Here is a 20,811-nt window from a genome sequence, read left to right as displayed (position 1 = left end):
AGATAGTGAAGGACAGGGAAGCCTGGCATGCTGCAGTTCATGGGGTCAGGAAGAGTCGGACGGACACTACTGAGATACTGAACAACAACGCTACCAACACACCACCTCTTCCTAGATGCATGACCATGTCCAGGTACCGCCACTTGGTGGTGGATTCTCGAAATGGTAAATAGCATCTGGGCGCTGACGTGACAGAGGCATGACCTTCTTCCGGGCCAGGTGTATCAATTCACACTAAATGGATGGAGGGAAGAGTGGCTCACACCCAGCCAGGTCTCAGCTTCTCGTTCCTTTTCTGGACCAAAAGCAACAGGTGCCTTCCGAAAGTGCCGTACAAACGTGGGTTCATTCTCTCTTGCTCGTGAAGCAACTCACTTGCTAGTCTGTTAGTCAATGTCAGTCACTGAGTCAGTCAGTAGCAAAGGGCGGGCCCATCGGTCAATCAGTCAGAACCCAATTGAATCGGTTCTTATGGTGGGTCGTTCTGTTCCGGTTTTTCCGGCCACGCGAACCCTAGGTTGTCTGTAGGAAAATCTCCACTCGCGACAGAATCCACATCTTCAGGCTCCGCCTCTTCGCTTTCTTATCCAACCACAGGTCTCTGCCACACAGGAGAACACGCCCCCCAGGTCACATCCAGTCACAGGCCCCGCTCTTCCGAAACTCTGCCCTATCAGAGACCTAGCTCTCTAGGATTCTCCCGCCCTCGGTAAGGCCACGCCCCTATTGTGGTCCTCCCTCCACGGCCCCTCCTTCCTTGGGAGTCCTGTCCAATGATACGCCCTTCCTTTCACAAACCCCGCCCCCAGGACTTGCTTTTCCCAGGCCCAGACCCTACCAGGCAGACGCGGCGGATGACGGTATCGAGTCGCGCCCCGAGAAGGTCACACGGGATCCTCCAGCATGGCGGCGGCGGCGCTGCGGGCAGGCTGGTGCCGCTGCCCGCGGGTGAGCAGATATGCGGGGCCAGGAGGGCGGGACTAGGGAGCTCCGGACCCGCGACCTCCAGGATCTCGCTGTCCCGAGGTCTTTGACCTCTTTGCCCCTTCCCTGGGCTCCGCGAGAGACTCAGAGTTTGGTCACTGGGTCAGCCGAGGCCGGAGCGGGGGCCCGGTAACGTGCTGGAGCTAGGCCAGAGGGCGGGGGAGCCGAGACTGTCCGACCGGGGGCAGTAATGCATGGAGCCGGGCAGGGAGAGGATCGCCCCTCATTTCTGGCTGACCCCACGTGTACCGATGAGTGAATGGTGATCGTGGCGCTCCGTGGAGAAACAGTGGCAAGGAAAAGCCAGAAGACCGTGACAGTCACGGCTCAGCTTTATATGCTTGTTCCGCTCCCGGGGGCACTTTCCGTCCCTCTTCCTAATCCTCTGAAAGTACGGGAGGTAGTTGTCGCCCTGGCTGAGCATCTGGGCTCACAGATGACTTGGGGGTCAGGGCGTATAAAGTGCATTGGGAAAATAGTACTCGCGTCGCTACTATTTGATGCTATCTCACAGGTTGGGGAAACTGGGAGCGCAGAGGAGTTAAGCAAGCTGCCCACAGTCTCAGAACTAGCAGGGTCGCTGACCTAGCCCAAAGCTCAGGTCAGGAAGGAAAGTATCTCACAGGAATCTGAGTGTCAGGAGAAACAAGGTGTTTCTGACTCAGGGCAGAGCTTTTCTTCTGGACTGATTGTCTTTTGAGTCAGGGTTTGAAAGCTGCATGTACAGGTGTTTGGATTTGGGCACAAGACAAAAGAGGAGCCACCTTCAGGTTCCCTCCTCCTGTGGGGTTTTCCTCCCCAATTAGACAGCGATCCACTTTAACTTCAGACTGCAGCTGACATCAGTGGCTCCAGGATCAATGGCTGTAGGCGTTTAGAGGAAGAAAACAACAAAGCAATTAAAACAAAAGTTTCACTGACTCACAAGAGTTACTCTTGGGTAGCTATAGGTGATCATAGCATCTGTGTCAGTCTGTATATTGCTTAGAGTTCCTGGAGACAGGAAGCATGGAACAGGATGAGGAGAGGCCCAGGGATTGTAGACATGGAAATGTGATTTCGTCAGGTCATTGACATATGTCTAACTGGCTCCATGCTGGGTGCTAGGATGCAGCATTGAACAGGACCTACATGTAACTTCCTTCCTGGAACTTAAGTTCATCATTTGGTCAGAGAAGAAATGCCTTTCACATGAGGTTAGCAGCATCTCTCTGCCCAGGTGACTCCCCTAAGTTGCTCTGTTCACATCCCAGCCCTGGATCAGGACATGGTACGTTTATTGCAGGGTCGTGCCTGGGACAGTAAGTTATCAATGTTTACCTCTGAAAGCCCAGGCCTCTGGTCCTCCAAGGCCTGCAGAAGTAGAGAAGGCTGGTGAGAGAAGATTGGTTGCTACCAGCATCAAGGCTCAGCATGCCCATTTTCAGACTAAGGCCTTAAATTAGACTGGCACATTTAGCCTTTAGCCTTCTTCCAACATAGGTTGGTATTTCCTAGGACCCGTCTGGTTTCCCCTAGGTTGAGAGTCAGGAGGGTACATGTGGGCCCTGTGGTACAGTTCCAAGATTTTCTCTTTCTACCAGATTCCACTGGCTTCTCAGAATTTGGGAAGATGGTCGAGCATCAAGCATGCAGGTGGCATGTGATAAAAATCATCAGATGAGTCTCAGGCAATCCCTGCTCTTTTAGGTGGCCTATTTCCTTCCTTCCTCATTACTCTCTGGTCTAAATGGATCTTTATCTCTTCTCCCTCAATTAGAGATGTGTTGGCAGTGGAGTCCATCTCCTGTCCAGCCACAATCTAGTGCCACTGCCCCATGGTACCTACCAGCTGCCCCGGCCTAGTGGAGAGCTGACCCTGGTGAGTGACTCAAGACGTGAGCGAGCTGGCTGGAAGGGGAGGTGTGAGAGTGAGGCATAGGTGACAAGAGGCCTGCAGGATGCTGCCCACACTGCTAGGGCGTCTGATGGGCAGGCCTTCTGGAGTCACAGAGCCCAGTAGGCCTAGTGCTCTTGGTATCTGGAAGTGCTGGGCACACTTGGAGGTGGGGCTTCTGCCTCCCAGAGTGGAGTGGGATTCCTGTAGCGGAGCTGAAATGTACCCCTCATTGGGTCGCACGTCTGGGTCCTTCAAGCAAAGCTGGGCCTTGCTTCTGGGAGACGGCTCCATGGGCATTTGCGTTTGCACAGTCACACATCTCCTGGAACTGGGTTTCCCCAGGCTAGACCGTCCTTACCTTTATTTTTTTTTAATTGTATGTATTTATAAACCTTTTACATTTATATTTTTATACAAAATTTCTATAATTTTGTTTTTATATAATTTTATATTTATGTAATGTTAGTTTTTATATTTTTATAAAATTTATATATAAAATTTGCATAATTTTATTTATCTATAGCTATCCTGGGTCTTGGTTGCTATGCTCGGGGCTTTCTCTAGTTGCAGCGAGTGGGGGCTACTCTCCGGTTGCCATGCATGGGCTTCTCATTGTGTAGGCTTTTCTCGTTGCAGAGCATAAGCTCTAGGGCTCGGAGGCTTCGGTAATTGTGGCGTAGGGCTTAGTTGCCCCGCAACAAGTGGGATCTTCCTGGGTCAGGGATTGAATCCATGTTCCCTGCGTTGGCAGGTGGATTCTAAACCACTGGACCACCAGGGAAGCCCTGATATCTCTCTTAGTCTTGATGCTGTTTGTCAGAAACAGCATTTTCTAGAGCTTTTGCCCTCCCCATCACTCCTCAACCATGCTTCTGCTGGTGTTTCACCACCACGGGCAGGGAGGAAAGCCCCAAACCTCACACTGACTCCACTTCCACATGCTTGAGCAGCCCACCCTCCCTTCCCTTTTGAGTCTCAGCACAGCCCTCTAGTTACCTGTGCCAGCCTGTTTCCCCAACTGTGTCCTGGGGCTGTTGTAGGTGTGGGACATGTCTTTCCCATTAGTTGTCCATGTCTCTGATCTGCCCCGCCCCCCACCACTACCACCCAGTCCACAGCCCTGGGGTGAGTGGTGGGGCTGCTGTGAGCTGATGCAGTCCCTGACACTCTTGGAACCTGGATTTCCCCTGGAGAAGGGCTGGACAGGACCCATCTGGACCAGACAGCTGCCTGCCAGCAGCATTCCTGGACACCCCACCTCTGGGGCAGCACCCAGACTTTCCACCTCTTTTGCTGGGGCTCAATAGCAGCCACGCAGGCTGTTGCCCCCGAAACTGGTAGGGTGAGTCCCCAGGCCTGGTGGTGGACCCTGTGCTCCCTCAGAAGTGGGAGCAGCCAAGCACACGAGGCCATGTCCCCCTGAGCTGAGTCACTCGCTCACAATGATTTTTGAAGCTTTCTCTTTCCTGAGCCTGTGAAGGAGGAGAAGCCGGGATCTAAACCCAGCTGTGTCTGACCTCAAAGCCCGTGTCTTGGGCAGGGCAGTGCATGGAGCAGGGCCTCATGTGGGATCTTCCTGGACCAGGGATCAAACCCGTGTCCCCTGCATTGGCAGGCGGATTCTTACCTGCTGTGCCACCAGGGAAGTCCCTGGTCTCATTTCTTTTTATTGCTGAATAATATCTTGTTGCCTGGGTGCCCCACAGTTTATCACCTAATAGTTTTTTAGTGTGCCTCTTCTACTGTTCTGCAAAGAGAGAGCTCTTCATTGTTAAACCAGTATCAACAGAAAATAGAAAATTAAAAAAAAAATCCTGTGTCTCTTTCTATATGCTTTCTAGTCCAAATCCTATTCTTCTGGAAGCAGAAAAGGCTTTCTCTCCGGCTTGCTCGATAACATCAAACAGGAATTAGCCAAAAACAAAGAAATGAAAGAAAGTATAAAAAAGTTCCGAGACGAGGCCAAGAAGCTGGAAGAGTCAGATGCACTCCAGGAAGCCAGGAGGAAATACGTGAGTCCCCTTCGTGACTCGTCTCTGAACAGACTTATTGGCCAACCCAGTATGTTAATCACTATTAACCTCTCTCACTTCACCACCTCTCACTTGCTCCCTGGAGCCAGGAATTCCCGTAGCGCAGTGCCCCGGCTGTCAGGATCCCTGATGATGGGGAGTAAGGGGGCGGGGGGAGCCACTCAGCCTTCCAGGTCTGCGGTGAGCCTGCGGCATTCTCTACACACAGACCAGCACACGGGGGGCTTTCTGGACCTTCTGCATCAGAGTCTGCATTGTGGGGGAGGCTCAAGAGAGGGGGACACGTGTATACTTATGGCTGACTCGCACTGCTCTACAGGAGAAACCAACACAACATTGTAAAGCAGTTATCTCCAATTAAAAATAAATAATTTTAAAAAGGAAAAAAATGGGGAGGGATGTGGGAGGGGAGATCGGGATGGGGAACACATGTAAATCCATGGCTGATTCATGTCAATGTATGGCAAAAATCACTACAATATTGTAAAGTAATTAGCCTCCAACTAATAAAAATAAATGAAAAAAAAAAGAAGAATCTGCATCTCCATAGGCCTCTCAGGCACTAGGTTTGAGATGCATACTCCAGAAGGCCTCTGAATGAAATGGGTAGAAAGTGGGTTCCAGGGCTAGTGTAATTGTTACGTGGTCGCTTGGCCAAGAAAATTGGGTTTTTCCATTAGAGCATAGGGAAACACCCAAACAATTTTCAGCTGCCTGTGAATGGGCTTGTGCCCGCGAGGGCTCTGCCAGGCCGATGCAGAGCGCCACCATCTCCCCTATGGGCGGCTGAGCCTGGGGTGTGGGCGCTTGCCCTGGGTGCCCCAGGTCCCTCGGCGTTTTGCTGTGTTGACCCCCCATCCTGGGCCGCGGGCGCAGTGAGGCCTGTTCCCTCCAAGTCTCCGCCAAACTGTCTGTGGGGGACTCCACCCTATGGGGGAGCACCCTTCCTTGTCATTAAGGAGGAGGAGTGGGCTGAGGGGCCGCCTGGGGGCAGAAGAGGCTGAGGTTGGGGCAGGGTGGGTCGGGGCAGAATGGGAACAGCACCCCCCACCCCGCCCCCGCCACCACCACCCCCCTCAACATATCTCTGATGAGCAGATAGGCGAGTTCGTCCACTGCCGCCCAGAGAGAGATTTGGGGCCTGGGGCTTTGTGCTCAGGAGGGTCCCTGTCCAGGCTTCACGCCAGGCTGGGGGGCAGCCAGGGACCCTGGGGGGAAGGGAGGGACCCATTGGGCAGGCTGAGGGGGAGGGGTGTCTGAGGAGGAAGGGACTGCTCAGAAAATGCTGCTTTGGACTGTGCATCACAACACAAAGACACAATGTCCTTCCCCTAGAGAACCATTGAATCGGAAACCCTGCGGACAAGTGAGGTGATCAGGAAGAAGCTGGGGGAGATCACGGGCACCGTCAAGGAGGTAATGGCCTCAGGGCTCCCAGGGCCTCTTAGCCGAGGCTGCAGGGCCCATCTGTTCTCACCTCTTGCAGAGGAGTGGGGGGGCAGTGCTTGGAGCCACAGGAGGAGCTGGCAGCCAGCACTGTGTAGGCTGGGGTGGTGAGCAGCCTGTCCGCTCCAGAGGCTTTCCGGAGATAAAGTCCCCGATGCCCTCAGGAAGGAGGGCGAGGTCAGACCAGCCCACTGGCCTACAGTTCACTGGCCTGCTTAAGTTAGAAGCCTCTGTGCTACAATCGAACAGGAGATTCGTGAAATAAGGATGTTTTTCTTCCCTCCTTAGGATAGGAGGGGAGCACTTTGCCCCAAGGTGAGGGTGGAGGTGGGAGTGACTTTCCTGGAGGGCTTTCTTCTTTGTTGCTTCTGTTTGTTTTTTCTGCTCTGGACTGGAGAGAGGGACCTGCCTGCTAAGTTGCTTTAGTCTTGTGACCCATGGACTGTAGCCCACCAGGCTACTCTGTCCATGGGATTCTCCAGGCAGGAATACTGGAGTGGGTCGCCATGCCCTTTTCCAGAGGATCTTCCCAACCCAGGGATCAAACCCGAGTCTCCTGCATCTCCAGGAGAGAGGGGCAGGGCTTTTAGGCCAGCCCAGCTCCATGCACACCTCCTCACCTTCTTCTTGCCTCCCTGCCACCCATGGCTGCCGCAACTGTGTATCCTGGGAGGGCTGGGGCTCCTGTCTGCTCCGTGCCCACAGCCCCAGGCCCAGATCCCCAGGAGTCCTAGGCACCCTTCTCAAGCATGCACATACCCCAGTCGCAGCTCCACCAGCCAGACAAGCTCAGGTTGTCTGCTCCCGCCCTTCTTCAGCCTGGTTGGCCCTTAGCTTGGGGGAACTCCTGCCAGCCCCCAGCCTGTGCTGCGCTGACACCTCCCCCTTCTCCGTCTCAGTAGAGTCTTGACGAAGTCAGTAAAAGTGACCTTGGCCGGAAAATCAAGGAAGGTGTGGAAGAAGCAGCCAAGACCGCCAAGCAGTCTGCCGAGTCAGTGTCCAAAGGCGGGGAGAAGCTTGGCCGGACCGCTGCCTTCAAAGCCCTCTCCCAGGTGAGCTGGGCTGGGCTCCTGCCTGCGGGCACTCTAGGCTCTGGCCTGCTCCCAACCCCCGGGAGCCGAGTTCCCATCTCTGGGCTCAGCCCCTCCCAGCTGGGTGGTCTTGGGCAAATCACAGCCCCTAGGGAGCTACTGGTTAACAGACCAAGAGCCTCCAGCCCGCAGTCAGTGGCTGACACCCTTAGGTCTGGCCCAGAACCCCGAGACTGTCACTGCCAGTCACTTGAGGTCCTGAATTCATTCTGTGAAGACCTTACCGCACACAGGGCCCGCTGCTGGCCGCAGGGCCACTGGAGAGAAGGTCCGAGTTGCTGCTCTCAAAGGATCGCAGGACAGGCGTGGGGACAGGGAAGGGGCAGGCAGTTCTGAGTAACATGACAGGAGTGTCCGGGGGCGGCTCCAGGCAAGAGGAGCAGGCGTTGCCAGCTGCGGGCACCAGGGACAACTGGGTGTGACCAGAGCCACTGCGGGGGCCTGAGGCCCGTACGGAAGAGTTCAGGTTTTATCCTGAAAGCACAGCCACCAGCGAGGACTCGGGCAGCGGCTCAGAGGCGGCCGGAGAGTGTCTGGGGTGGTGGGGTGGGGAGGGAAATGGGTTCCGGAGATTTGGGAAGTCGGGATCCACAGACTGGGTCAGCCTGGATGGGGGTCATGGGGCAGGGGCCGCTCAGGATGTCCCTCCAGTTGCTGGTTTCTCCCTACCTGAAGGGAAGTTTCCAGGGAGACAGGGGAATAGACCTCAGAATGTGAGGGTCGTCTGGGGGCTGCTGTTAGAGCAGGGGTTGGTGGGGGTGGGGGGGAGTCAGAACCAGAAGTCAGATAGCCAGGGTCTCCTCATGGCAGCGAGCATCTGCCTCCCCCTGAGGCTCCGACAAATCCTTGGCCTGCACCTGCAAGGCAGGTGACCTGGAGACGTGGAGCCAGGGTGGGTATACAGCTTCTGGTTGGGGGTGTCTGGGGGTCACCTAACTCCTACACGCCCGGCTGTGCCCTGCAGGGCGTGGAGTCTGTCAAGAAGGAGATCGACGAGAGCGTCCTAGGACAGACCGGGCCCTATCGGCGGCCTGAGCGGCTCCGGAAAAGGAAGGAGTTCGCCGGAGAGAAATTCAAGGAAGAGAAAGTGTTTGAGGCCAATGAGTAGGTCCCAGGCCGGTCGGGGCCTTCCCGCCCTGTCTCCACCTCCCTTTTCAGCCAGTTGCAGTGTTGTCTGTCTCAGGACCACACGGGGTTCCGACCCGAGTCTGTCAGTGGGGTTTCTCTCTGCCCAAGGTTTCCTGGCTCCCTGAGAGAATGGAGGTGGGGAGGGATGGGCAGGGGAAACGAGAAGGCAGGGGGCCGGGAAGTGAGGCCGGGGTCATCACACTGTCTGACTGGTCCCTCTCCCCGTGGGAGCGGCCCCCGCGCTGCGCTCACTGGCTTCCCTGGTCTTTCCCAGAGAGGCGCTGGGGGTCGTGCTGCACAAGGATTCCAAGTGGTACCAGCAGTGGAAGGACTTCAGGGACAACAATGTGGTGTTCAATCGTGAGTGTCCCCATCTCAGGACGGCTCAGTGGCAGGGCAGTGAGAGACACTCGCTGAGCGCTCCCGGGGGGCGGGCACCAGACAGAGGAGGGGACTGGGGTCCGAGCGGGCCAGTCACCGCGGCAGAGTCACCCAGCGTGTGAGCAGTGGAGTGCGGGCCTCAGGAGGCCCGAGGGGAAGCACCCAGGACGTCTCGGGCGGCAGGGGCTCTGCCGTCGGGGCTGGGTCACCATCTTGACTAGAGCCAGTGTGGTTGTGAGGCAGGCAGGTGTGAGTGCCCCCCCGCCCCCATCCCCACCCCGATGGTGCAGCTGTGGATTTGGCCCCTACACACCCCGCCTCACATGCCAGGAACCAGCTCAAGGCCCAGCGTGCTCTGCCCAGTCTGGGGCACCTGGCTTCCCTTGTGCTGACAGGGAGCCCTGTCCCTCATCCCATAGGGATTCCCAGAAGCCAGTGCTTCCTTTGCAGGGAAAGCAGCTGCCAGTTGATGTGGCCCCCGCAGTTCACAGCCTCCCAAGCTCATGGTGGCAGGGTCTCCACTCCCCAACCCCGAGGTTGGCCCCCAGGCCCTGGTCTCTTGAGGAAGAAGCAGCCTCCAAGAGGCCCCTCAGTTACCCAGTCTGCTCGGGGTGGGGGGGGGGGGGGCTGTGATGGAGTGGGGGTGTCTTTCTGGAAGGGACCCCTGAGCCCTGACCCTACCCGTCACCTGCCACAGGGTTCTTCGAGATGAAGATGAAGTATGATGAGAGCGACAACGCCTTCATCCGGGCGTCCCGTGTGCTGACAGACAAGGTCACGGACTTGCTGGGTGAGTGGGCCGCCCCAAGACCATCCCCTCACCCTGAGCCGGCAAGGGGCGGAGTCCCAGGCCCTCACTGCCCTGCCGGCTCGGCCATCCCAGGGGGCCTGTTCTCGAAGACCGAGATGTCAGAGGTGCTCACAGAGATCCTGCGTGTGGACCCCGCCTTTGACAAGGACCGCTTCCTGCAGCAGTGCGAGAATGACATCATCCCCAACGTCCTGGAGGTGGGTGTGCGCCGGCGGGGTGTTCTGCCTTTTCCCTGCCCCTCCATGGCCACCAGCCCTGGCTGGAGGCTGGGAGTCCTGCAGCCCAGCCCATACAGAAGCCTGTGGCGTGGCATAGTGGGGCTTCAGGGAGCACCCCCCCAGCCCCCCGGTCCTCTGTGAACATCTGATCCCTCCTCCTGGGGCCCTTCTCCCTCCTCCGCGTTCCCAGCTTCCTCAGGATACTCGGGGCAGGGCTGGCAGGAGGTGAAAAAGTAGCAACTCCCAAAAGCATCAGCCCAGGCCCAGGCAGGATCCTCTGGGTGAGGTCATCTCAGCCCTGACCCCCACCACTCCCTGTGGTTCCCCCCCAGTGCCTCCCACCCCCCAGGGCTCTCACCACATCCAGTTCCTGTGGCAGCTTCTCTCCTTGCACCCGGGGAGCCCTGCCCCACACTCCCCTCTGCCCTCTCTGCCCCGTCCCTCCTGGGCCAGGCCATCCAGGGCGTTGTCCCCGGGGCAGGCAGGCTGCCCCTGCCTGGCCACCTTGGCTCAGTTTCCCAGCTGGGACCAGACCTCCAACCACTGCCACCTTCCCTTTCCTTCCTGCAGACCCTGAGGACCCACCCTGGGCTGCCCCACTGTTAGCTGTGGGAGTTCCTCTCCCACTGCCCCAGCCTGGCCCGGGCTCCCTACCCCAGACTTGGACCCCAGGATGGGGCTGGGAGGCTGCCGAGCAAAGGGTCTCCTTGGAGAACATTCTCCAGCAGTATCTCCCTGCCTCCAAAGCCCACTTTCATTCTCATACTTGATTTTTTGTCTTTCCCTTTTTAGGCCATGATTTCTGGGGAACTCGACATTCTCAAAGACTGGTGCTATGAAGCTGTGAGTGCTCGCTGGCTTTTTTTTTTTCCTGTTTAGGCCTAAGAAGAAATAACAATTTGAAGGAGATCTGCTTGGGTGGCTCCATCCAGGAAGAGCTCGATGGGGATGGGGGTGTCAGGGGTGGGGGTGGCTGCAGGCTGGGGATCCAGGGGTCAGGGAAGTGGGTGGAAAGCGACACTGGAGAACCCTGGGGTGCATCAAATGTTCACTCTGTGCGTGGGGGTCACAGGTGCTGGCCAGCAAGTGGGGTGTGAGCCCCACGGCTCCCCTCCCGAGGCCAGGGTTACATCACTGGGCTCACCCCTTGGGGATCAAGAGGGTGCTTCAGGGACACCAAAGCGGAGATCCCACACAGGTGGCATTGGATGGATTCATTAGCTGTTTTTCTTATCGAGAGATCCTCAAACATAGATCCAAGTAGACACTGACATATTTCTGCCTGGGTAAGAGCTGCGAGTCTTAAGGAGGCCTAGCTGTTCCTGGAGCTCCAGGTCCCAGGCCACAGGTAGGGCTGGGCTGCGTGATGGCGGGTCAGGCGGCCTCGGGAGCACCCCGTCTGCCCTGTCCCTTTCTGGCAGCCTTCTTGTCCCCACGGGGCCACCTTGCCCCATCCTTCTGGCTCCCTGACCTGTGTCTTCTGGGAGTTTGTTTTTTTCACCCCCAGCTTCTTGATACTAAATAATCCAGAATCTCTTTTGGCTGATTCTCTTCTGTACCCAGCTCACAAACAAGTTGGAAAAAGCAGAGGAGAAGATGTCAGGTTTTCTTTTTAAATACTCCCCTGCACGGTGACTAATCCAGCAGGCGTTTATGAGTGGGTTGGTTATTTTTTTTTTCACTTTGGTACTGTTAAGATGTGACTGGTTATCTCTACCCGTGGGGTGCTGCTGGTGCTCCTAGAAACAGAGCTGAAGTTGAAGCCACTCACACCGGGGCGTTCTGAGAATGTCATCTTTAAGAAAGCACACCAGAACTCAGATTGGCACCTTTTCTTATTTTTTCATTTGGTGTGTCCATTAGTTGCATAAAAAGTGGGTGCTGTTGGAATGTCTTCCATTGAGATGTGAGATTGCCATATCCTGGGCCTGGGAGCAGGCACGAGAGGGCTATGTGTCTTTGCCCCCATAGGAGGAACAGGCTGCCTGCGGCCGAGAGCCACCCACAGGCGCTGGTCAGGGAGAAGCAGGCAGACCCAGGCAGCTCACCCCAGCGCAGCCATGGGGCAGGATGAATCCTAGAAAAAAGCGTTTGGTTCCAGGCCAGGATCCACAGGAGAATGTTCTGCATCAGCCAGAGAGGCCTCAACTTACCTCTCCGGGAGCATGTTCCTGTTTGCGTTCCAGGAGCGCTCCCGACCTCACTGATTAATACCGCTTTCAATAGTGGTAATATGGTGCTGTCTTGGTAATGAGAGGGAAGTGTGTGACTCGCGCCAGCAAGAGGGTGGCACCAGCCTGCCTGCTCCTGGCATCTGTCACTCCTGGCGCGGGAGCCCTTTCTGGGAGGCACACGAGCTGAAAGCCTGAAACCCCGCCTGTGAGCCCACTACTGGCCTGGGGTGTGTGGTGCCCTCAGCTCCCAGTTTCCTTGGCGTGGCTTGCTCAAGAGTGGCCGGTCCCATGGGCATGTTCGGCTTCTTGTTGCAGACCTACAGCCAGCTGGCCCACCCGATCCAGCAGGCCAAGGCTCTGGGCCTCCAGTTCCACTCCCGCATCCTGGACATTGACAACATTGATGTGAGTGCCTCTTCCAGGGTTGGGGGGAGGGGCAGGGGTGCTTCTCTGAATTGTGCTCAGCTCGGCAGGGTGAGCTCCTTGTCCCTGGAGGAGTAGGGTCGCTTTCACTGACAGGTTTCCATAGTCCTGGGGTTAGGAATTCTCCAGCAAGTGATGGCCCAGGGGTGCTGCTGCTCAGACCCAGGGGCTCCTGAGGCCACGGCTCTCCCTGCACCTTCACTGAGAAAGGTGGGGGCTCTGTTGGGACCACTCAGGCCCCCACTAGTCTTTCTGCCACGACTGTGTGGGAAGCCCACATCTGTATGAAAGACAGGTGGCTCTGAGAGGCCTGTGTGTGTCCACAAAGCCTCAGTCCAGGGAGCCTGTCTGGGTCCTCAGCGATTCAGATTCCCCTCATAGTTGGGAAGTGCCCACTGGAAGCAGACCAGTGGGAGGCAGTAGGCCTAGGGTGCTGAAGCTTGGGTCTGCCCCTGGATGGGGGCTGCAAGGAAGGCACCAGGGACCACTCTCTGAGGCCCATCCACCTTGTCCCCACCCCCTGCAGCTGGCCATGGGCAAGATGATGGAGCAGGGGCCAGTGCTGATCATCACCTTCCAGGCCCAGATGGTGATGGTGATCAAGAACCCCAAAGGGGAGGTGGTCGAGGGCGACCCGGTGAGTGGGCAGGAAGGGAGGGGCAGGGCATGCACTGAGTTCCCTGCACTGCACGGCACCAGGACAGCACCTTGAGCTGAGCCTGGTGGAGGTTGGAGGGCTGCTGATCTGTCTGGTTTGACCAAGTCCTGAGTCCCAGCCTCTGCTCTGGATCCCAGGCCCAGGCCAACACCCCAGACCTGCTCCCTGCTCCCTCCCAGCCCTGATCTGACTGCAGCATCACCCTGCCCTCCTTCTGGTGTGGTTACTGGGTGTTCCCCGCCTCCAGCCCTCACCCTTCCCGGGTTCCGCAGGACAAGGTACTGCGAATGCTGTATGTGTGGGCGCTCTGCCGAGACCAGGATGAGCTGAACCCCTATGCGGCCTGGAGACTCCTGGACATCTCGGCCTCCAGCACAGAGCAGGTCCTCTGAGCATGGCGGCTATGCCCGGGCCCTCCAGGGCTGACCCTCACTGTGGACACACAGGGAACTGGCATCCACTTACAGCAGCCAGACCTCTGGGGACAGGACTGTCAACTCTGCGCCTGCTCTGCCAGGCCAGCTGCAACACCGGCCGGATGGGGAGAGGAGGGTGGGGGCTGCATTGGCCCCTGGCCCCCTGGCGGGCTGCTGGCCTGCGGACCTCAGACCAGGCACTCTCAGGACTGAGCAGTGGGGCCTGGGCCCACCGGCCACATCAGCCAGGCCATTTTAGCTCCTTTTTTAAAAAAAAAAAAAACAGTGCCCTTGTTATCCTGTATATAAGCAGAGATTTGGAAATAATAAATCACCAAAGTGCAAGAGAACAACTTGGGTTGTCCAGGGTGTCTGTCACTGGGGTGGGGGAGCTAGGACTGAGGAGGAGGTGGGGGTGGGCCAGCCCAGTGGTGATGGGGAGGCGGTCGTGGTCACTAAAGAAGCTGCAACGGAAGAGGGGGAGGCTTTGCCCACCTTGGGTATGTGTGGGGGTGATGGGGGACAATGACAAGAAAAGCTATGGAGGTTTTCGGTGACCTGGCTGGGGTCTCTTGAAGGTTGAAGGTTGGGGTCCCTGGGGCCAGAGGACCTTTAGTGCCCGAATGAGTTTTTGGGGCACTGAGACCCTTCAAACAGGGAAACTGAGGGGTCAGTTGCAGAGGAGAGTGGGGGTGTGGGAGCTGAGGTCTGGCTGTGAGGTTTAGGAGTGCTGGTGGGGGTGGGAGGGTGAAGTCCTTGGTGCTCAACGGTTCTTCGGGGCCGGTGGTCTCTGCAGCGGCTCAGGGCGGGGCCCGGTTTTCCCGGTGGGCGGGGCGGGGTCGCGGGCGCGAGCGCCGCTCCCTGCGCAGCCTCCGCCCCCCGCGGCGGCCCCGCCCCCCGTCGCCATGGGAACAGCCGCGGCGGCCCGGCTCGCGCGCGGCTCGCCTGCCTCGGTCTCCGCGGCTTCAGGGGCGGGTGGGGTGGGCAGAGCCGGGGCCGCCGCCGCGGCCGCCGCGGAGAGGCCGAGAGCGGACAGGGTGCGGGTCCCGGAAGACAGCGCGGCTGCCGGGCGCTGGGTCCCGGTCCCGGTCCAGGCCAGGGTGAGGGGCGCGGCGGGACGGGGGTGGTGGGGGAGGGGGTCCCCGGGACGCAAGAACAAAGGGAGTGGGGCGGGGGAGCGGGGTCGAGCCCCCGCCGCCTCCGCGGGCCGTGCGTTCGCACCTGTTGTGCGCGGACCGACCGGGTCGGGGTTTCCTCTCCTTGTTCATAGCGTCCCCACCTGCGAGCACGCCCGGAGTTGGGTGCCCGCGGGCCGGGCATGGGCGTAGCCCCGGGACTGAGGCGCAGGCGGGGGCTGGGACTCGGCAGGGAGTGGGGGGGCGGCGGCGGGAGGGGGCGACGCGGGGGAGAGGGAGGGCGCAGCTTCATCCCCGCATCCCGGCGGGCCCCTCCTCCCCAGGGCGCGCGGCGATGTGAGCCATGAGCGCGACGTGGACGCTGTCCCCCGAGCCGCTGCCGCCGTCTACGGGGCCCCCGGTGGGTGCGGGCCTGGACGCGGAGCAGCGCACCGTGTTCGCCTTCGTGCTGTGCCTGCTCGTGGTGCTGGTGCTGCTGATGGTGCGCTGCGTGCGTATCCTGCTCGACCCCTACAGCCGCATGCCCGCCTCGTCCTGGACCGACCACAAGGAGGCGCTCGAGCGCGGGCAGTTCGACTACGCGCTGGTCTGAGCGGTGCGGCGCCCCTGGCCGGCCCTCGGCAGGGTCTTTCTCCCAGGGCCGCCGCCAGGCCTGGACCGCGCTCGGGATCCTGCCCCGCGAGCCCGCAGCCCGAGTGGGGAGGGCATGAGAAGTCCAAGCCCTCCCCCCTCAGACCCCTCCCATCTTCCCTCCTGGCCAGGCCGGAGCCCCACTTCGTGCCTTTATCCTGCCCTGTCCCGCCCCTCCACCCCCAGTGTGTAGGTGTTTCTCTGCTGTTGTCCTGCCGCCCAGCAGCATGAGTGTCCTGTCCACTCCTGGATTCGGAGACCCCCATATCCTTTCCCTTCCTCCTTGTTCTGTGACCATCCTCACTCCCCACCCCGCGCAACCCCGCCGGTAAGCGCTGAGCCCCTCCTCGGGTTTCGGCCTTGCAGGGCCGGCTCTCCTGGGCTCACGGGGTGGGACACTGCATACCGATATGCCCTGCGCGGCCTGCCCCGGAGACAGAGCCTGAAGAGCAAGACAATGGCTGCTGTGTCCAGGATGCGTGGCTCCTTCCACGCGAGGAGAGGGCAGACATGTTCCCTCCTGCCCCCAGCCCAGGCCCCAGTTCAGGTCAGCGCGTCCCTCCCTCTGTTACCACCTCCACCTTTCTTTGGCTCCCCTGCTACCTCCCCCGATCCCTCTGCCACACACCCCTCCCCAGACCCTCCCCTGGCCTCTCACTCCTCCCTGCCTCTGAGCCCATGCTGTTAATAAAAGCTATTATTGAGCGCTTACTGCATGCCAAGCAGTGTGCTGAGGTAGTGACTCTGCACTTGGTCTCTTGTATTTTCAGGATCCTGTTAGCATCGTCATTCTACAGGCCTGGGGACTCGGGTCCAGACAGGTTCAGTGACTTGCCAGAGCTAGAATCTGAACCCATGGCTGACTTTTGCACACTCTTAAGAGCTGCCCAGGGCTGAGAAACACCCAGATGCATGCTCTGGGGAACTGAGGCTAACCATCTCTAATTCCCCCCATTCCAGAAAGAGCCAAGACCACCCTTCCTTCCCTTAACTTGGGGCAACTCTGGGGGCCATTGATGGACTTAGCCTGGTAGGGAGCTGGGATGGGGCACCCTCAGCCAGCCCTGGAGGTTGTCTCCGAGACCTGACATGGCCTCCTGGCACTTTGACCATACCTGCAGCCCCAGACCACTCTGACCTGATCCCTCCGTCCCACCATCAACTTCGGGAACCTCAGGTCTGGTGTGGTGGGGCTGTAGTCATGGAGTGGGCTGGCTCTGTTCCATGGCCCGCCTGGGAGAAGTGTCGTGCGCCCTGGGGGAGCTGTGTGCAGTGTGTGTGGGGAGAAACTGAGTGTTGCTATAAAAGGAAGGTTGTGTGAATGCACAGGCTCTGTGAACAGAAAATTCGCCAGCTCTTAGAGGACTGGTGAGATCTGGGGGAAGGCGGTGCTGTGGGAGGACGCCTGGTGCCCCGGCCCAGCCCGAACCAGCCTGTCCCTGCCCCCGCACCCTCAGGGAGGCTAATGGAGGGGGCCAGGCAGGGGGAGAGACCCAGGAGCACCCCCGGGAACATGAGGCCTTTGACAGCCGCCGGGAGCCCAGCCCTGCCCTCTACCCAGCTGTGCTCCCTTCTCTGCTCCTCTGCTCCCCCTCCAGCTCTCCCTCCCTCCCCAAGGCCACCTCAGGGACTCACTCCCCTCCCTGCAACTTCCTGACATGGGCAGCCCACCCCTCAGTCTCCCCTGGCTGGGGACCTGACTCCCCCACCTCAGTCAGGCTCAGGGCAAGACCCTCCAAACAATCACCAAGGGTCACTTCACTGCCCACTGCACCCTCCTGCCTGACAGACCACACTCAGACCCCAGGATCTAAGCTGTGGTTCTCCAGCTCAGATTTTCCCTCCAGCATTTTGAACCCTCTCCCACCTCTAACTCACAGGAGAAAGAGTCAGTCAGGGGGGTTGACAAGAACTTTATTCACCATTATAGGACACAGGATACCGAGCTTCGGAAGGGGATGAGGAACCAGTAGGGGAAATATTTGACGGTGGTGTTAGCCTAGACAGTTGTATGGCTGAACCTCTCCTTGTACAACTGGGCTTTCGTCTCTGAGACCGCCACTGTATCAAGCACGTTAAGGCCACTGCACATTGCCTCAGGGACCTTCCACTGTGGCAAGGACCTCATGACAACCCAGGGCCAGACCAAGCAGGATTGAGGGTCTGGGGGCTCACCGAGGTCTGCAGTGTCCCCTGCCTGCCAGGCCCCTACCTTGCCACCTGGCCCAGAAGCTCCAAGGGTACCAGGAACGGGTTCAGGGGGCACACCCCAGCCGCTTGCCAAGAGGTTATGGGCTGGCTGGAGCCAGCATTCTCGGGGGCCTGAGGGGTGGCCTGGCCAGTCTCCTCCTGACCGCTGGAACCTGCCCCGCTATCCCCAGTTCTGGAAGCCAGGCTGCCACTGGCAAAGTCACGCTGAGGGGCCATCAGATGTCGGTACATACCCGACATGTGTTCAACCAGGGTGGCGCAGGGCAGACGGGACAACTCCTCAGGAAGCGCCATGAGCAGGTCAAGGACCACAGCGGACTCTGGTGAAGGATGGAAAGGGGATGAGTCGGGAGGGCGGGGCTGGCCACCAAAGAACCCACCCCCAGAGTGCCGGCTCCTCCCTCCTCACCAGCTGCGGAAAGCTCAGGGACCTGGCCACCGCGGGAGATGGATGACAGGTACGTGTAGATCTTCTCGAAGTCCACAAAAAAGTCTCCCTCAGCAGACTGGCCAGTCAGGGACTCAGAGGATGCCTCAGGAACAGGGCCTTGCGTCTTGGGGGTGGAGCCGGGAACCTCATGCCCTCCGGAGGCCTTGGGGGCGGGGCTGGAAGCCTCAGGACCCAGGTCCTGCTGTCCTCCAGGGGTGCTGAGGGGCAGTAGTTTCCCACTTGCCTGCGTGGGCTTGGAGGGCACTGAGTGCAGGAGGTTGATGGGCTCCGTGGCAGCGATGCCGAGCACCTGGCAGGCAGAGAAAGATCAGGGAAGGAAAGGCGGAAGTGTCCCCGCGGGTTACTCCCCTGCCCTGCAGGAGAAAACCTTCAAATCCCTCCCCCCTCCCCCCACCCTGAGGAAGGCTGAGATGGTGGACACGGAGGCTAAGGTGACCAGTGACGGGCCAAAATCACAGAGCTGGCAAAGGGAAAGGAGCCAGGTCCAGCTTAGACTCATGTATATGACCCTGTCCTCCGGGACACCCCCATCCTGCCTGGGGGGAATGGCTCTACCTGTGAGAAAGCCACAGTAAGCGCCTCCTCCAGTGGGCCTGTTATCTTCTCAGCCAGATCCATCCACACCTGGGTGGAACAAGCAGAAGGTACTTAGGGATTAATCCTCAGGAGTCCCCCATACCCTACTCCTCCCTGGAGCTCCCCTGTCCAGATTATCCCCCTGAACTCCCACCTCATTCCCCAGGGGCCAGCCCTGGGGAGCCTTGCCCCATCTCACCTCGATGGGGGCTGGGGTCTGTGTTTCCCAGCGCCTTGGACCCTTTGGGCCACCTGGATGTATCCTCTGAATGGCCTTCCGGGCCACTCGGCCCTTGAGCTGCCGGAGAAAGTCCTCGATCTGGGAAGTAAGAAGAGGCCAAACGGACCTTCTAGAACCCAGGGCTAAGCAGTCCTGCCTGTTCCAGGGCTAGCCACTTCTCCCTAGCCTCCCGCTGGCCAGGGATTAAGGGTCATAGGGACTCTGCCCAGGGTTCTCCGGCCAAGGCCCTAGGCATGACCAGCTACCTGACAAAGATATAAGGCCCTGGCCGGTTCTGGCTCCTCCCCGCAGCCACAGCCCACACCCGTGGTTAAGTACTATCCAAGTCACCTACCCGCTTCTTCCACTCCGCTCTATTTCCCTGACTCTCATTTCCTGACTCCCACTTCAACCACATTCCCGTCCAGTCCCGCTGCGACCTGCACCCACTCTGGGAAGTGAAGGAAAGTGTTTGTCGCTCAGTCGTTGCCGACTCTTAGCGACCCCATGGACTGCAGCCCTTCAGGCTCCTTTGTCCATGGAGTTCTCCGGGCAAGAACACTAGAGTGAGTAGCCATTCCCTTCTCCAGGGGATCTTCCCGACCCAGGGATCGAATCGGTGCCGCCTGCATTGCAGGCAGATTTCTTCACCAACTGAGCTAGCAGGGAAGACCCATTCTGGGGCCTCCGATCAAACTCAGAGCTCGCCCCGCCCCTAAATTTTGCCTTCGCTCCGCCCCTCCGACTTCTGCGACACGACCTCCTCCTCGCCCCGCCCCTCAACTCACTCTGTCCCGTCCTCACCCCGCCCTCAGCTTCTCGCAGCCACACAAGGCCCAGCCTTGCACTAGTCCCGCCTCCTCCGCCGTTCTTCCGGTTCCTCAACCTCGGCCTCGTCCCCGCCTCACCCTCAACAGGGCCACTCCAAGGCCCCGCCCCCAAGCCTTACTTACATCCAGCCCACCCTCAAGGCCCGCCCCTCTGCCAGCCCCGGACACATCCTAGCTCCGCCTCCAGCCTTGCTCCTATTTCGGGACTCTTCTCACCTCGGTCTTGCTCCGGCCCGGCAACTCTCGGGCCAGCTCGGCGGCGTCCAGCTCTGGTTGGCCCTGTCGCGCCTGCAGTAGTCGTAACAGCTGCCGCTTCTCGCTGGCTCTCCAGGCCGCGGGGCCAGTCACTTCAACCAGATAGCGCCTCGGGATCGCTCGCCGCCGCTGCGGTGGCTTCATGCCGGTGAGGCGGGTGAGGGCGTCGGCGTCGTTCCGGAGTGTTTCCTTGGTGGGCGGGGTTACGGTGGCCTCTCGGTCCAAATGCCCCGCGCGGAAGCAGAATTGGATGGGGGCGTGGTTCTGCGTTTGCAGGCCGTAGGGAACTGCCTACAGCAGAAGCGATGGGGACTGGTATCTAACTGAGGCTAAAGCGAACGAGACCCCACCGCCCGCATTGTCTCATTCGTGAACTGAAGCCGAGACCTTAGATCTCATCCCTTCCCTCCATTCCAGGAATAAGTCTTGTGAAACTCCTGTTATGTGCTTTGTAGCCAAGAACCTCAGCTGTGGGGTCGGATAGCCCAGATTGGCGATTTAAGTGATGTGACCTCCCGAGCCTCAGTTTCCTCAGCTGTAAAATGGAGCTAAAATCCCGCCCTTGTCTATACTCTAAGGAGGGTGAGGTCAGGCAGGAGGGATTTAAGGACCTTAAGGCTAGACGGAGAGGAGCTTGAAGCAGAGACTTGAGCTCGAGGTCTTAGCAAGGGCAGGGTCCGGGCGGTGGGAGTGGAGAGCGGAGAGGTTTCGAGAAGGCCGATGAGCTGGTGCAGGTTTGGAGGAGGAGACGGGACGAAGCTGTCAGGATTGGGTGTTCCCTTTTGTTAGGGACAAAATGCCCGTGGGCGGTATTTGCACACGTGTATAAGGGAGCGTGAGCCCCGCCTCAAAGCCCCACC

The 20,811-nt window shown here is 59.0% G+C and overlaps 3 protein-coding genes across 5 annotated transcripts; 2 read left to right on the top strand and 1 right to left on the bottom strand.

The window, feature by feature from the left end:
* The first annotated feature begins 829 nt into the window (after positions 1-829).
* On the top strand, positions 830-13,995 carry TIMM44 (translocase of inner mitochondrial membrane 44). 2 transcript variants are annotated; one of them, XM_020898841.2, is made up of 13 exons: positions 831-948; positions 2,744-2,845; positions 4,705-4,875; positions 6,232-6,312; positions 7,245-7,394; positions 8,398-8,537; positions 8,836-8,921; positions 9,640-9,732; positions 9,826-9,950; positions 10,764-10,814; positions 12,461-12,550; positions 13,095-13,205; positions 13,499-13,995. In XM_020898841.2, exons 1-13 carry the CDS (start codon positions 904-906, stop codon positions 13,616-13,618), a joined length of 1,365 nt encoding a protein of 454 aa, XP_020754500.2. In that variant the 5' UTR covers positions 831-903; the 3' UTR covers positions 13,619-13,995. The 2 variants fall into 2 exon arrangements, with proteins under 2 accessions (XP_020754501.2, XP_020754500.2); XM_020898842.2 differs by lacking the exon at positions 13,095-13,205 and having other exon boundaries at positions 830-948.
* A 1,126-nt stretch (positions 13,996-15,121) lies between these two features.
* On the top strand, positions 15,122-16,146 carry CTXN1 (cortexin 1). Its single transcript, XM_020898851.2, has one exon. It carries the CDS (start codon positions 15,122-15,124, stop codon positions 15,368-15,370), a length of 249 nt encoding a protein of 82 aa, XP_020754510.1. The 3' UTR covers positions 15,371-16,146.
* A 1,159-nt stretch (positions 16,147-17,305) lies between these two features.
* On the bottom strand, positions 17,306-20,799 carry SNAPC2 (small nuclear RNA activating complex polypeptide 2). 2 transcript variants are annotated; one of them, XM_020898845.2, is made up of 7 exons: positions 20,563-20,799; positions 19,913-20,242; positions 19,222-19,317; positions 18,846-18,965; positions 18,626-18,694; positions 18,029-18,359; positions 17,306-17,939 (listed from the first exon to the last, which is right to left on the bottom strand). In XM_020898845.2, the coding sequence occupies exons 2-7, from the start codon at positions 20,093-20,095 to the stop codon at positions 17,617-17,619; spliced, it is 1,122 nt and encodes a 373-aa protein (XP_020754504.2). In that variant the 5' UTR covers positions 20,096-20,242; positions 20,563-20,799; the 3' UTR covers positions 17,306-17,616. The 2 variants fall into 2 exon arrangements, with proteins under 2 accessions (XP_020754504.2, XP_020754505.2); XM_020898846.2 differs by lacking the exon at positions 19,222-19,317 and having other exon boundaries at positions 19,913-20,799.
* Positions 20,800-20,811: the final 12 nt, after the last annotated feature.

The sequence above is a fragment of the Odocoileus virginianus genome, chromosome 3 (assembly GCF_023699985.2).
Source record: "Odocoileus virginianus isolate 20LAN1187 ecotype Illinois chromosome 3, Ovbor_1.2, whole genome shotgun sequence".
Taxonomy (NCBI): domain Eukaryota; kingdom Metazoa; phylum Chordata; class Mammalia; order Artiodactyla; family Cervidae; genus Odocoileus; species Odocoileus virginianus.
Note: the sequence above shows the minus strand (reverse complement) of the source record. Positions and strands in the feature narration are given on the sequence as shown.